Raw genomic sequence first — 13652 nt, 5'->3', positions numbered from 1 at the left:
AACGACTCAGTGGGTCCCCCTGCTTCCAATAATGACTCAGTGGGGGTCCCCTGCTTCCAGTAATGACTCAGTGGTGTCCTCTGCTTCCAGGAATGACTCAGTGGGGTCCGCTGCTTCCAATAATGACTCGGTGGGGTCCCCGCAAGCATTTAATGACTCAGTGGGGGTCCCCCTGCTTCCAAAAATGACTCAGTGGGGGTCCCCTGCTTCCAGTAATGACTCGGTGGGGTCCCCTGCTTCCAATAATGACTCAGTGGGGTCCCCTGCTTCCAGTGATGACTCGGTGGGAGGGTCCCCTGCTTCCAGTAATGACTCAGTGGGGGTCCCCTGCTTCCAGTAATGACTCAGTGGGGGTCCCCTGCTTCTAGTGATGACTCAGTGGGGGTCCCCTGCTTCCAATAATGACTCAGTGGGGGTACCCTGCTTCCAGTGATGACTCAGTGGGGGGCACCGCAAACATTTAATGGTTCAGTGGGGGGCCTCAAAAGCCAAAAGATTAAGAACAATTCTGCATGATGAAGAAATACTTGTGTGTGAATTATGAAGACAGTTTATCATATTGTTTTATTTTTTACATGCTGCGGGCCCTGGGCTCGTCCCCTGGGCTCGTCCCCCGGGCTCGGCTCTCCCAGTTCCTTCGATGGCTCGCCCGCCTATATACATGGCCACGGGCGCACGGTTTCAAGCCGGACGCCTGGCAGGGTGCCCCTAGCCTCACCCCTCCAGGTATTGTGCCCACTCTCCTGGGGTGAATGCTAACCCCTGGCAGGGTGCCCCTAGCCTCACCCCCTGGCATGGTGCCCCTAGCCTCACCCCCCCCCCCAGGGATTGTGCCCACTCTCCTGGGGTGAATGCTAACCCCCTGGCAGGGTGCCCCTAGCCTCACCCCCCCCCCAGGGATTGTGCCCACTCTCATGGGGTGAATGCTAACCCCCTGGCAGGGTGCCCCTAGCCTCACCCCCCCTCCCCAGGGATTGTACCCCCTCTCCTGGGGTGAATGCTAACCCCCTGGCAGGGTGCCCCTAGCCTCACCCCCCCTCCCCAGGGATTGTACCCCCTCTCCTGGGGTGAATGCTAACCCCCTGGCAGGGTGCCCCTAGCCTCACCCCTCCAGGTATTGTGCCCACTCTCCTGGGGTGAATGCTAACCCCCTGGCAGGGTGCCCCTAGCCTCACCCCTCCCCAGGGATTGTGCCCACTCATGGGGTGAATGCTGACCCCCTGGCAGGGTGCCCCTAGCCTCACCCCTCCCTCCCCAGGGATGGTGCTCCCTCTCCTGGGGTGAATGCTAACCCCCGGGCAGGGTGCCCCTAGCCTCACCCTCCCCAGGGTTTGTGCCCACTCATGGGGTGAATGCTGACCCCCTGGCAGGGTGCCCCTAGCCTCACCCCTCCCTCCCCAGGGATGGTGCTCCCTCTCCTGGGGTGAATGCTAACCCCTGGCAGGGTGCCCCTAGCCTCACCCCCTGGCATGGTGCCCCTAGCCTCACCCCCCCCCCAGGGATTGTGCCCACTCTCCTGGGGTGAATGCTAACCCCCTGGCAGGGTGCCCCTAGCCTCACCCCCCCCAGGGATTGTGCCCACTCTCATGGGGTGAATGCTAACCCCCTGGCAGGGTGCCCCTAGCCTCACCCCCCCTCCCCAGGGATTGTACCCCCTCTCCTGGGGTGAATGCTAACCCCCTGGCAGGGTGCCCCTAGCCTCACCCCCCCTCCCCAGGGATTGTACCCCCTCTCCTGGGGTGAATGCTAACCCCCTGGCAGGGTGCCCCTAGCCTCACCCCTCCAGGTATTGTGCCCACTCTCCTGGGGTGAATGCTAACCCCCTGGCAGGGTGCCCCTAGCCTCACCCCTCCCCAGGGATTGTGCCCACTCATGGGGTGAATGCTGACCCCCTGGCAGGGTGCCCCTAGCCTCACCCCTCCCTCCCCAGGGATGGTGCTCCCTCTCCTGGGGTGAATGCTAACCCCCTGGCAGGGTGCCCCTAGCCTCACCCCTCCAGGTATTGTGCCCACTCTCCTGGGGTGAATGCTAACCCCCTGGCAGGGTGCCCCTAGCCTCACCCCTCCCCAGGGATTGTGCCCACTCATGGGGTGAATGCTGACCCCCTGGCAGGGTGCCCCTAGCCTCACCCCTCCCCAGGGATTGTGCCCACTCATGGGGTGAATGCTGACCCCCGGGCAGGGTGCCCCTAGCCTCACCCCTCCCTCCCCAGGGATGGTGCTCACTCATGGGGTGAATGCTGACCCCCTGGCAGGGTGCCCCTAGCCTCACCCCCCCTCCCCAGGGATTGTACCCCCTCTCCTGGGGTGAATGCTAACCCCCTGGCAGGGTGCCCCTAGCCTCACCCCCCCTCCCCAGGGATTGTACCCCCTCTCCTGGGGTGAATGCTAACCCCCTGGCAGGGTGCCCCTAGCCTCACCCCTCCAGGTATTGTGCCCACTCTCCTGGGGTGAATGCTAACCCCCTGGCAGGGTGCCCCTAGCCTCACCCCTCCCCAGGGATTGTGCCCACTCATGGGGTGAATGCTGACCCCCTGGCAGGGTGCCCCTAGCCTCACCCCTCCCTCCCCAGGGATTGTGCCCTCTCCTGGGGTGAATGCTAACCCCCTGGCAGGGTGCCCCTAGCCTCACCCCTCCCCAGGGATTGTACCCCCTCTCCTGGGGTGAATGCTAACCCCCTGGCAGGGTGCCCCTAGCCTCACCCCTCCCCAGGGATTGTACCCCCTCTCCTGGGGTGAATGCTAACCCCCTGGCAGGGTGCCCCTAGCCTCACCCCTCCAGGTATTGTGCCCACTCTCCTGGGGTGAATGCTAACCCCCTGGCAGGGTGCCCCTAGCCTCACCCCTCCCCAGGGATTGTGCCCACTCATGGGGTGAATGCTGACCCCCTGGCAGGGTGCCCCTAGCCTCACCCCTCCCTCCCCAGGGATTGTGCCCTCTCCTGGGGTGAATGCTAACCCCCTGGCAGGGTGCCCCTAGCCTCACCCCCCCTCCCCAGGGATTGTACCCCCTCTCCTGGGGTGAATGCTAACCCCTGGCAGGGTGCCCCTAGCCTCACCCCTCCCCAGGGATTGTACCCCCTCTCCTGGGGTGAATGCTAACCCTGTCCCTCTCTGCCCACAGGTGCCACCATGAGCCACAGCAGCGAGCAGGTGAACCTGAGCCGGCAGGAGGTGTGCGGGATCCTGCGGGAGGAGCTGCTCCACGACGAGGTCTTCCGCCAGGCCTACACCCACGTCTTCATCGTGGTGGGCGCGTCGGTGAGTGTGGGCCAGCCGTCTCTGCCAGTCTGTGCCAGTCTCTGCCACCTCTGTGTCCAAGGAAGGTGCTGTGACAAGTATGAGGGCTGAGAGAAGTGAGGGGGTCCTTGGTCTGAGAGACATGAGGGGGGGGCCCTTGGTCTGAGAGACATGAGGGGGGGGCCCTTGGTCTGAGAGACATGAGGGGGGGGCCCTTGGTCTGAGAGACATGAGGGGGGGGCCCTTGGTCTGAGAGACATGAGGGGGGGGCCCTTGGTCTGAGAGACATGAGGGGGGGGCCCTTGGTCTGAGAGACATGAGGGGGGGGGCCCTTGGTCTGAGAGACATACACACTGCACACCCCCGACCCCTCCAAGGTGCCGCCAAAACACTACCCACCGAGGATCACAGCACATACACACACTGCAAACCACCAACCCCTCCAAGGTGCCGCGTGCTCCCCATCCCGAACATGCGCCTCAGCTCTCCGCATAGAGGTGTGAAGCGCTGAGTAAGCGCTACAATACAACATGGAGCAACAGGGTGAAAGGTGCAGCTTGTCTTATTGTTTCTCTCTGTTCTCTGAGAGTCCATTCTAAACATTGATCAGTCATGTGGAGGATTGAGTGGTCAGACTCAACTGAGAGATGCTGCAGCGAGGACAGCCTCCTGCAGACCCTAGGAAGCCCAGACCCATTGCTCGGTAAAACTCAGCCAGAGTTTGTTTAGAGTTGGGTCAGCGCAGTCTTACCATCATACCCTTTGCTGCCTGTGCTCTGTGTCATAGCTCCTCCTCTCCCTCACCAAGGACCCCACCACCACCAGACTTCGCTTCCAGGAGGGAATGCAGAACCTTGCATCCTGGAAGAGCAAACATCTGCCTGAAGCTCATCTTGGAGAAGACAGAAGTCCTCGTCCTCAGAACCACCCCATCAGCATGGAACAACACGTGGTGGCCCACCGCCCTCGGCACCCCTCCGACCTCCACGTACCACGCCAGAAACCTCGGGAGCATACTAGACTCCTCCCTCTCCATGAACCGACTGGCCAACGCCATCGCTTCCAGCTGCTTCAAAACGCTCTGCATCCTCTATAAGACTATCAAATGGACTCCCCCCTCCCCCCCCCCCACCCCCAAGTCAAGGAAGACCGTCACCAACGCACCCATAACCAGCAGACTCGACTGCGTAAATGCCCTCTACGCCGGCATCAACATGTCTCTACTCTGCAAGCTCCAGACAATACAGAACTCCGCCGCCAGACTCCTCCTCAGCATACCCGACACAAACACATCGGCCAACACCTACACAAGCCCTACTGGCGCCCTGTCAGGAAGAGAATCACCTTCAAGATACTCGCCCACGCCTACAAATGCCACCACAACACCGGACCACAATATCTCAACAAAAGAATCACCTTCCATTTCCCCAAAAGAAACCTCTGATCTGCCAACCTCGTCCTCGACGAAACACCACGCATTAGCAGAGCCAGAACAGGCGGAAGAGCCTTATCCTACATCGCGGCCAAGACCTGGAACGAGCTCCCGATTGACATCAGACGCGCTCCCTCCCTGAACGCCTTCAGGAAGGCTCTCAAGACCTGGCTATTCGGCTGTGGACCCCCACCCCACCTACCCCCCAGCGCCTTGAGACCCTCACGGGTGAGTAGCGCGTTTACAACTCCCTGATTGATTGATTGATATATGTGGATGCTCAATGGACGTGTGCAGCACTATAGCAGGTAAAGGGACGTCAAAGCCAAGCCCATCTACGGCCATCCTGACTGAGCCGGACATCCTGCCCTCTCCATTATGACACTGCTGTCTGCTAGCACTAAAGATTGCCTCAGGGGTGATTCACAGTAGGGAATGGAATAATCAATGGGCATTAGGCAGCAATCAAGACGTGACACCGTATTTAGTTAAAAATGATACCCATGTACCTACTTGTTAGAAATGGTACATCTGAAAGAGACACGTTAGTGAAAGATTCCTTACCTTAGAATATCCCCAGGCGTCGGACTGGATCCGGAAATTTTTGCGTAGCAGTACCCTTGCGCGTTGGTAGGCGTTGTCTGCGGCTCCGCGTTCGGCGTCGTGGGCGTCGTGATGACGTCGTCTGAGTACTTAGGCGCCGCCTCCGCGTGCTGACGTCAGTTCTTTTTTCCGCGCCAGCAGCGCAGATCCAGAAAAAGTGGTACCGTAGTCACTTTTTGACTAAAACTTTTTGATTTTTTGATCATTCTTTTTCGAAGTCTTCGACTCCAAACGGTGCCGGTAGGGATGCCAGGTTTTAAGCCCTGTGAGGATTGCGACCGGCTGATGTCGGTCACCGACCCTCACCCTCGGTGTCTCCACTGTCTCGGCGTCGACCACGATGACAAGACCTGTTCCGACTGCCGGGCCCTGACTTCGAAGGCTAGACGGGAGCGGTCCCGTAAGCGGCTCGAACTCCGGCAGTCGGCCCCGCGCCAAGAGAGGTCCCGGTCCGGACGGAGGCCGAGGGACCGGTCGCGGGAGAGGAGCCATCGGAGCTCCGGGAGTCGACATCACTCCTCCGGGTCGAAGTCGTCAGGTAAGCACAAGAAATCGAAGAGACGTCATCGCTCTTCCGACTCCCCCCCCCTCCCCCCCCCCCCCGACGCGGCCGGGGGTTCAGGTGGCATTGCCCACGCGGCTCCGTCGGAGTCGCCGCGTCCGGCCTCATACCCTCCGGTCCCTGGGCCTAACGCGGCGCCGGAGGAGATCGAGCGGTTCCTCATGGCCATGAGGTCCCTCTCTCCTCAGACTGGCTCCGCGGCGCCTTCGGGCCCAGCGGACCCGTCTGGGGGTCCTAGTGGGTCAGGGGCTATGGCCCTGACGCCGTCTGGTGTTTCGGCTCCGACGCCGCCAGCGCCTTCGGGCCCGGCGCCGCAGAGCCCCGCTGGATCCGGTTCCGGATCCGGGTCGTCGCCGCTGGACTTAAAGACCTCCCCGGCGCCGGCCCCTCAGGTGTCACCCCCGGCGCCGTCCTCGGGCGGCGCCGTCCCCGATGCCTCCCTTGACCCGGCGCTGGAGCGACGCCGCTGGGCGCCGCTTTCGACGCCGTTCGGAGAGTTCACTTTCCATGAACAGGCCCCATCCTTTGCTAACCCTGAGTACCAGGAAATGGGTGATGAGGAGGATTGGGAGGGGTCTGAGGACCCTCTGGCACGTGAATGCCAGTCTCATGAGGACTGGGCAGGTGAACTTGGGGAGGCCAGTGGTATTGACACTTCGCCAGACACTGGCTTTGTCTCACCTCCTACCGTGGCTACGGAGGAGGGGGCAACCTATAGTGTGGTGTTGATGAGGGCGGCCAAGGCCTTGGGCCTTGAGCTCCCCGTCGCGGCCGTGAGGACTAACCTCCTCACTGAGGTCCTTAAGCCGCAGTCATGCTCAGCCAAGCCTCTGCTGCCGTTTAACGAGGCCTTAACCGACGTTCTTTTGGGCATTGGTCCAAGCCCGCTACGGGTTCGCCCGTAGATAGGAACGTGGCCAGACGCCACCGCCCGGCTCCGGGCGACCCATGTTTCCTGTCCACCCACCCCACCCCCGAGAGCCTGGTCATCCAGGCCTCCAATTCCCAGACCGCATTCCTGTCGGCTACGCCGGACAGGGAATCCAAGAGGTACGAGGAGTACGGTAAAAAGATCTTCTCCCTTAGTCTGGGACTGCGGTCTTCCAACACCGCATGCCTCTTGGGCCGCTACACCCACTCTCTGTGGGATACGGTTGCGGAAGTGCTGCCAGAGTGTCCGTTGGAGGTACGGGCCAAACTCAGCCAAGCCCTTGTGGAGGGCCGGGATGCAGCCAGATATTCTATCCGGTGTGGGCTGGATACCACCGACTCACTAGGTAGAGCGATGGCAACGACAGTGGCGGTCAGACGCCACGCCTGGTTGAGGTCCGCCAACTTTTCGGCCGATGTCCAAAACACACTGATGTACATGCCGTTTGATGGCCGTCGCCTTTTTGGCGACAAGGCAGACCATGCGCTTGAGCGCTTTAAGGACTCCAGGGCTACGGCCAAGTCCTTGGGCCTCTCGGCCCCGCGCCAGCAATCGGCTGCCTTTCCCTCCTTTCGTGGCCACCGAAGGGGTGTACCCACACGTGCTGCCAGCCACGCTCCGCAGGGTAATACCCAACGCGGTGGCGGCCGTGGAAACCGCTGTGGTGGCGGTCGGGGTCAACGGCGGTCAGTCCACACCCTCCCCCGCAGCATCGGCCTCAAAACCCTCCTAGTCCGTGCTTTCAGGCCCATGTGACGCCAGTGGGGGGCAGGGTTCGCCATCACCACCTCCACTGGCGCACTGTCACGTGGGACAGGTGGGTGCTGCAGATCGTCCGAAGGGGCTACTCCCTCCCCTTCGAGGCGACTTCTCCAGCCATGCCACCGCAGAACCACCGTGTATCGGGGGATCATTTGCGACTTCTTCAGGAGGAAGTTACGGCCCTCTTGGCCAAGGGGACCATCGAGCGCGTTCCTGGGCCAGAAGTAGGGTGTGGTTGCTACTCCCACTACTTTCTGGTACCCAAGAAGGGCAAAGGGGGCCTACGCCCTATCTTGGACCTACGGAACGTCAACGGCTTCCTCCGGAAGGAGAGGTTCAAAATGCTGACTCTGGCTCAGGTCTTAGCTGCCCTGGACCCAGGAGACTGGATGGCAGCGTTGGACTTGCAGGACGCTTATTTCCACATCCCCGTCCTGCCGGCCCACCGGCACTACCTGCGGTTCACGGTTGGCCATGAGCACTTTCAGTATACCGTGCTCCCCTTCGGCCTTACCAGCGCCCCACGGGTGTTCACAAAGGTGATGGCGATGGTCGCAGCTCATCTGCGCAGGTTAGGGGTTTCAGTCTTCCCCTACCTCGACGACTGGCTGTTGAAGACGGGCTCACCCCAGACAGTCATCAGTCACCTCCAGACTACGGCCGACCTCCTGCAGCAGCTGGGGTGCTCCATCAATATGCCAAAGTCACACCTCTGTCCCTCTCAGAAGCTCCTCTTCATCGGAGCGGTTCTCGACTCGGCGCGGTTTCGGGTTTCTCCACCCGAACAGCGGGTCCGGGATATTCAGGCTCTGATTCCGATATTTCAGCCTTTATCCCGGGTCTCTGTCAGGTTGACGCTGCGGCTTCTGGGGCTGATGGCCTCCTGCATCCTACTGGTGCATCACGCCAGGTGGCGGATGCGGGCTCTGCAGTGGGACCTGAAGTTTCAGTGGGCCCAGCATCAGGGCAACCTGCCCGACCACGTCCTGATCTCGGAGGGCACTGCGACACAGCTGCAGTGGTGACTCACGGACCGCGATTGGGTCAGCGGCAGATCCCTCTCCCTTCCCCAACCGGAGCACGTAGTTGTGACGGACGCGTCCCTCCAGGGCTGGGGAGGCCACATGGGAGAGGCAGAGATCAGAGGCCTCTGGTCTCCGGCGGAGGCCCGGCTCCACATCAACCTTTTGGAGTTGCGGGCGATTCGTCTAGCACTGAAAGCATTCCTCCCCTCTGTCCGGGGGAGTGTAGTGCAGGTGTTCACGGACAACACCACCGCCATGTGGTACTGCAACAAACAAGGCGGGGTGGGGTCGTGGACCCTTTGCCAGGAGGCTCTGCGCCTCTGGCAGTGGCTGGAACGCCAGGGCGTGACCCTGGTGGCTCAACACCTGGCAGGTTCTCTGAACGCCAGGGCGGACGAGTTCAGCCGTCGGTGCATGATGGATCACGAATGGCGTCTGAACTCGGACGTGGCGCAAGGCCTCTTTCAGCGATGGGGAGAGCCTTGGTTAGATCTATTCGCCACCGAAGTGAACGCGCAATGTCATCAGTTCTGTGCGTTGGAATTTCCAAGGCGGCACTCGCTCAGAGACGCTTTTCGTCGCGAGTGGAGTTGCGGTCTGTTGTACGCCTTTCCGCCTATACCACTTCTGCCCAGAGTGCTGAAGAAGATCAAGCGCGACCGGGCCCAAGTCATCCTTGTGGCTCCGGACTGGGCACGAAGGTACTGGTATCCCGAGCTACTCAGTATGTCAGTCGATCCCCCGGTTCGTCTGCCTCTTCAGGAGGACCTTCTGTCGCAGCAGCAGGGGACGGTCCTCCACCCGAACCTGTCTAGTCTCCACCTCCATGCTTGGAGATTGAGCGGCGACAGTTGAGGCCATTTGACTTGCCTCCTGAAGTCTGTAATGTCATTCTGGCAGCCAGGCGTCCCTCCACAAAGTCGGTATACGGCTGCAGGTGGAACAGATTTGTGGCATGGTGCACAGCAAAGGCTGTGGATCCTCTTGCTGCCCCTCGCTCTGAGGTTCTTCTCTTCCTCCTTTCTCTTGCCCAGCAGGGCTCTGCTCTGGGCACTATCAAGGGCTACCTTTCTGCCCTTTCAGCCTTTCTAAGGCTGCCTGATCAACCTTCTTTGTTCAAGTCCCCTATTGTAAACAGATTTCTAAAGGGCATCACACACACGTTCCCTCCTGTTCTGTTTGTGATGCCTCAGTGGGACTTGAACCTGGTTCTTACATTTCTGATGTGCGCTCCCTTTGAGCCACTTCACAACTGTCCTCTCCGCCTTCTAACTCTGAAGACTGCTTTCCTGTTTGCCATCACCTCTGCCAGGAGAGTGAGTGAGCTCCAGGCCTTTTCTTGTACTCCTTTCCTTTCTGTCCATCCGGACAAGGTTGTGTTACGTACTAAGCCATCTTTCCTGCCCAAGGTTGTCACAGCCTTCCACATCGGGCAGTCCATCACCTTGCCAACCTTCTTTCCGCCTCCGCACCCTTCTAAAGAGGAAGAGCGGCTCCACCGTCTGGACCCAAAACGTGCGCTCTCATTCTACTTGGAACGCACATGCCAGTTCCGGGTGGATGACCAACTCTTTGTTGGTTACGTGGGCGCTAAGAAGGGGGAAAGCCGTGCACAAGAGGACCATCTCCCTGTGGATCATCTTGTGTATCCAGGCATGTTACTCCTTGGCTAAAAAGGAGCCTCCTGTTGGATTGCGGGCTCATTCCACCCGAGCCAATGCGACTACAACTGCCCTGGGCCGGGGAGTGCCCTTACAAGACATCTGTCAGGCAGCTACGTGGGCATCACTGCACACGTTTGCAAGACACTACTGCCTGGACAGCCAAGTCCGGAGGGATGGCTTCTTTGGCCGTTCTGTCCTCAAGGACTTTCTGGTGTGATTATTGGTTCGCAGACCCACCACCGGGGTTGGTATTGCTGTGGTATCTATTCTAAGGTAAGTAATCTATCACTAACCTGTCTCTTTCAGAGTCACAAGTCACTACTTGTGTAACGATATATCTTTAAGAGACATTAGTTAGTGATAGATTCCTTACCGACCCACCCATCCTCCCCGTTCTGCGAACCGATATCTAGGGTTAGGGTTACCCCCTTTCAGGGCCCTAGTTTCAATGGCACCAGGGTTGGTTTTTAACATGGCTCAGCGCTTCTGGCGCGGAAAAGCTGTGTCTAAGAACTGACGTCAGCTCGTGGAGGCGGCGTCTAAGTACTCCGACGACGTCATCACGGCGCCCACGACGCCGACGACTGACGCGGAGCCGCAGACGACGCCTACTGACGCGCAAGGGTACTGCTACACAAAAATTTCCGGATCCGGTCTGACGCCTGGGGATATTCTAAGGTAAGGAATCTATCACTAACTAATGTCTCTTACAGATATATCGTTACACAAGTAGTAACTTGTGCTTCTGGTTGGCTGGAGTCTGCACCTCAGCCAGGCAGAACCCACCACTCTAGTCAGGGCAAGGGAGTTACACACCCAAGACAACACCTGCTCACCCCCTTGGTAGCTTGGCAGAGCAGACAGGCTTATCCCAGAGGCAATGTGTAAAGCGTTTGCGCAACACACACACACCAGTTACACACTAGGCACACCACAAAAGAGACTCCACACAAGGTTATATAAAAATATCCATATATTGTGTATAAAGCGATGGCCACAGTTACATGAACCACAAGTCACTTTGCCAACTAGGCAATTATCATAAACATCACAGTTCGTGCAATAAAGTAAAGTTCGAGGCATATGAGCTGCAGATTACACACTGTGCATAGATTGCCACCTAGTGTTGGGCCTGGATGCTTGCACTTGTTTTTGTCCTGAAAAGTTCTTTGGAAGTCACGAGGTAGGTGACTCCTCCTTTGGATCACTTTGCGCATGGGCATCGGCTCCATCCTCAGATTGTTTTTTTCCGCCACCAGGCTCGGATGGGTTTCCTGCACTCCGTGTTGGAACTAGGGGTGGGCGGAATTTGCGTAATCGCCTTACGCAAATCTCCGCGAAATAGTAAAACATCTTCGCGAACACGCAGAAATTCCTCGAACACGCGGAATTGCTCGTTCGCGATGCTTTTTTACTGTTCGCAATCGCTGTTTGCGTGCTCGGGGGAAATATCTCGCTAACACGCATTTTGAGAACGCAAACAAGCAAAGATTTCGCGAAGTCGCGGAACGCAGAATTTTGGGCAATTTCACGTTCTCCGCGGAATGTAAAATTACCCAAATTCCGCGAGCGTAACGGAATTTACCGCCCAGGCCTAGTTGGAACTGATTTTCCTTTGGCGCGCAATCCTCACTTACTCAGATGGTATTGTTTCGAACGCGTTTCCAAGCGACGCTACTCCAACTCCGAATTCTTCGATTCCGGTCGTCGACGAGGCCTCCTCTTCCAGCTTATGGAAAGGACGCCATTTAAAAGATGTCCTCTATGTGGGTCGAAGTTTCCCCACACCGATCTACATGAGGTGTGCAACCTTTGCCTCTCACCGGAGCACGAGGCCAGAGTCTGTTCGGCGTATGCCTCTTTCCATTCCAAGAAAACAATTCGAGATCGACTAACTCAAAGAACAATGGCTCGCTTGTCAGCTTCCATCCCAGACGACATTTTCGAAGAGGGTGTTGACGTCCCAGAGCAACTGCAAGAACATGGCGTTGACAGCAACTCCGAAGATTCAGAAGTCGAGGACATCACTCCGGCGGAGAGGGTTGTAAGTAAGAACGGCAACCCCAACCCTTCCTCGACACCTTCCAAAAAGGCTTCGGTCACACCCTCTCCTTCGGGCACTGGGTGCACACAGAGAGACTGCTTCCCATGCCCTGCCTTTGAGCTTGGCAAAGAAGCCTAATAAGTCTTTGGGCGACTCTGGCTCGAGTCAGCCTACCCGCGGTGCCGGAGCACACCTACCGGCACCGAAAAAGAAGCCATCTTCTTCCTCCACGCTAGCTGCTTCCACATCTAAGCACTCCGCGCCAAAGACTGGCACTGGCTCCTCGGCACTTAAACCACACTCGGAGCCGAGCAAGAAATTGCCACTCAAAGCACTCGACTCCCACACTTCGGAGCCGAAAAATCCCTCGGAACCGAAAAAAGCTTCAGAGCCGGAAAAGCCCTCGGAACCAAAAAAACCTTCTGAACCGAAAAAGACAATTGTTCCATCAAGCAAAGACATTGCCAAGGAACATGTTTCAAAGCCAAGAGATGCTCAAAGTTTGGTGCCCAAAAAACCTTCGGCACCCAAGGATCTACCCTCTACAGAGGGCCTATTCCGTCCAGACCCTACGCAAAAGACTCTGTTTAAATATCCTAAGATGTGGTCTACTGACTCCTACATCTAAGAAAAAACCACTAGACGCACCTGCACTGGCTCCTCATCCTAAGAAGGACATTGCAACATCTCCTCTAAGGATACCTTCACCTTCTCCTCCTCCTACTCCTCCATCTAACATTCCCTCACCACAACCTCCAAGACCACATCACTCCCCCATACCATCTCCTACTCCGTTACCAGATGGCGATGGGGACACTCCTAATGACACAGGGGATGGCGCAGACAGTGAGCCACCAGATAATTCTACTCCACCTGGCTCACCTGACCCTTGGAATGACTATAGCACCCCAGATGTCCCACAAGAAGACGTATATGCCTCCAGGCCTTCCCCACCAGAAGACACTATGGGGTTTAACCAACTTGTACATAGGGCTGCCCAATATCATGGGGTTGACCTGCATACTGACCCAGTGGAGGAAGACTTCCTTCTGGATACCTTTGACAATACACAAAGGTCAACTTCAATTTTACCCATGCTTAAAGGTGTTATTAAGCACGCATCAGAAGTCTTCCAAGATCCGGTTAGGTCTCAAATCATCAACCCCTGAATCGAAAAGAAGTGTAAAGCTGCCCCTTCTGATCCAGCATACATTAAAGGCCCTGCATCATTAGCAACCCTTGTAGTCTCCAACGCATGCAAGAGAGCAAATTCACAAACGTCGGGCGAGGCTCCCCCGCCAGATAAAGAGTCTAAGCTCCTTGACGCATCAGGGAAAAGAACAGCGTCGCAGGCTGCAAACATCTGGCGTATTGCAAATACTCAAGCATTAC

General features: G+C 57.9%; 1 protein-coding gene across 4 annotated transcripts in view; it reads left to right on the top strand.

Moving 5' to 3' along the window:
• G6PD (glucose-6-phosphate dehydrogenase) overlaps nucleotides 1–13652 on the top strand; it is a 125413-nt gene that overhangs the window by 29712 nt on the left and 82049 nt on the right. For all 4 annotated transcript variants that reach the window (XR_013602033.1, XM_078664501.1, XM_078664503.1 and 1 more), the window contains exon 2: nucleotides 3122–3258. Coding sequence is in view for 3 of the 4 variants with exons in the window: in XM_078664501.1 (XP_078520627.1) it covers nucleotides 3122–3258 (137 nt within the window). In the remaining variant the exon portion in view is untranslated. The remainder of the gene's footprint in view (nucleotides 1–3121; nucleotides 3259–13652) is intronic.

The sequence above is a fragment of the Lissotriton helveticus genome, chromosome 10 (genome assembly GCF_964261635.1).
Source record: "Lissotriton helveticus chromosome 10, aLisHel1.1, whole genome shotgun sequence".
NCBI classification, from domain to species: domain Eukaryota; kingdom Metazoa; phylum Chordata; class Amphibia; order Caudata; family Salamandridae; genus Lissotriton; species Lissotriton helveticus.
This window is presented reverse-complemented; position numbering and strand designations above follow the sequence as displayed.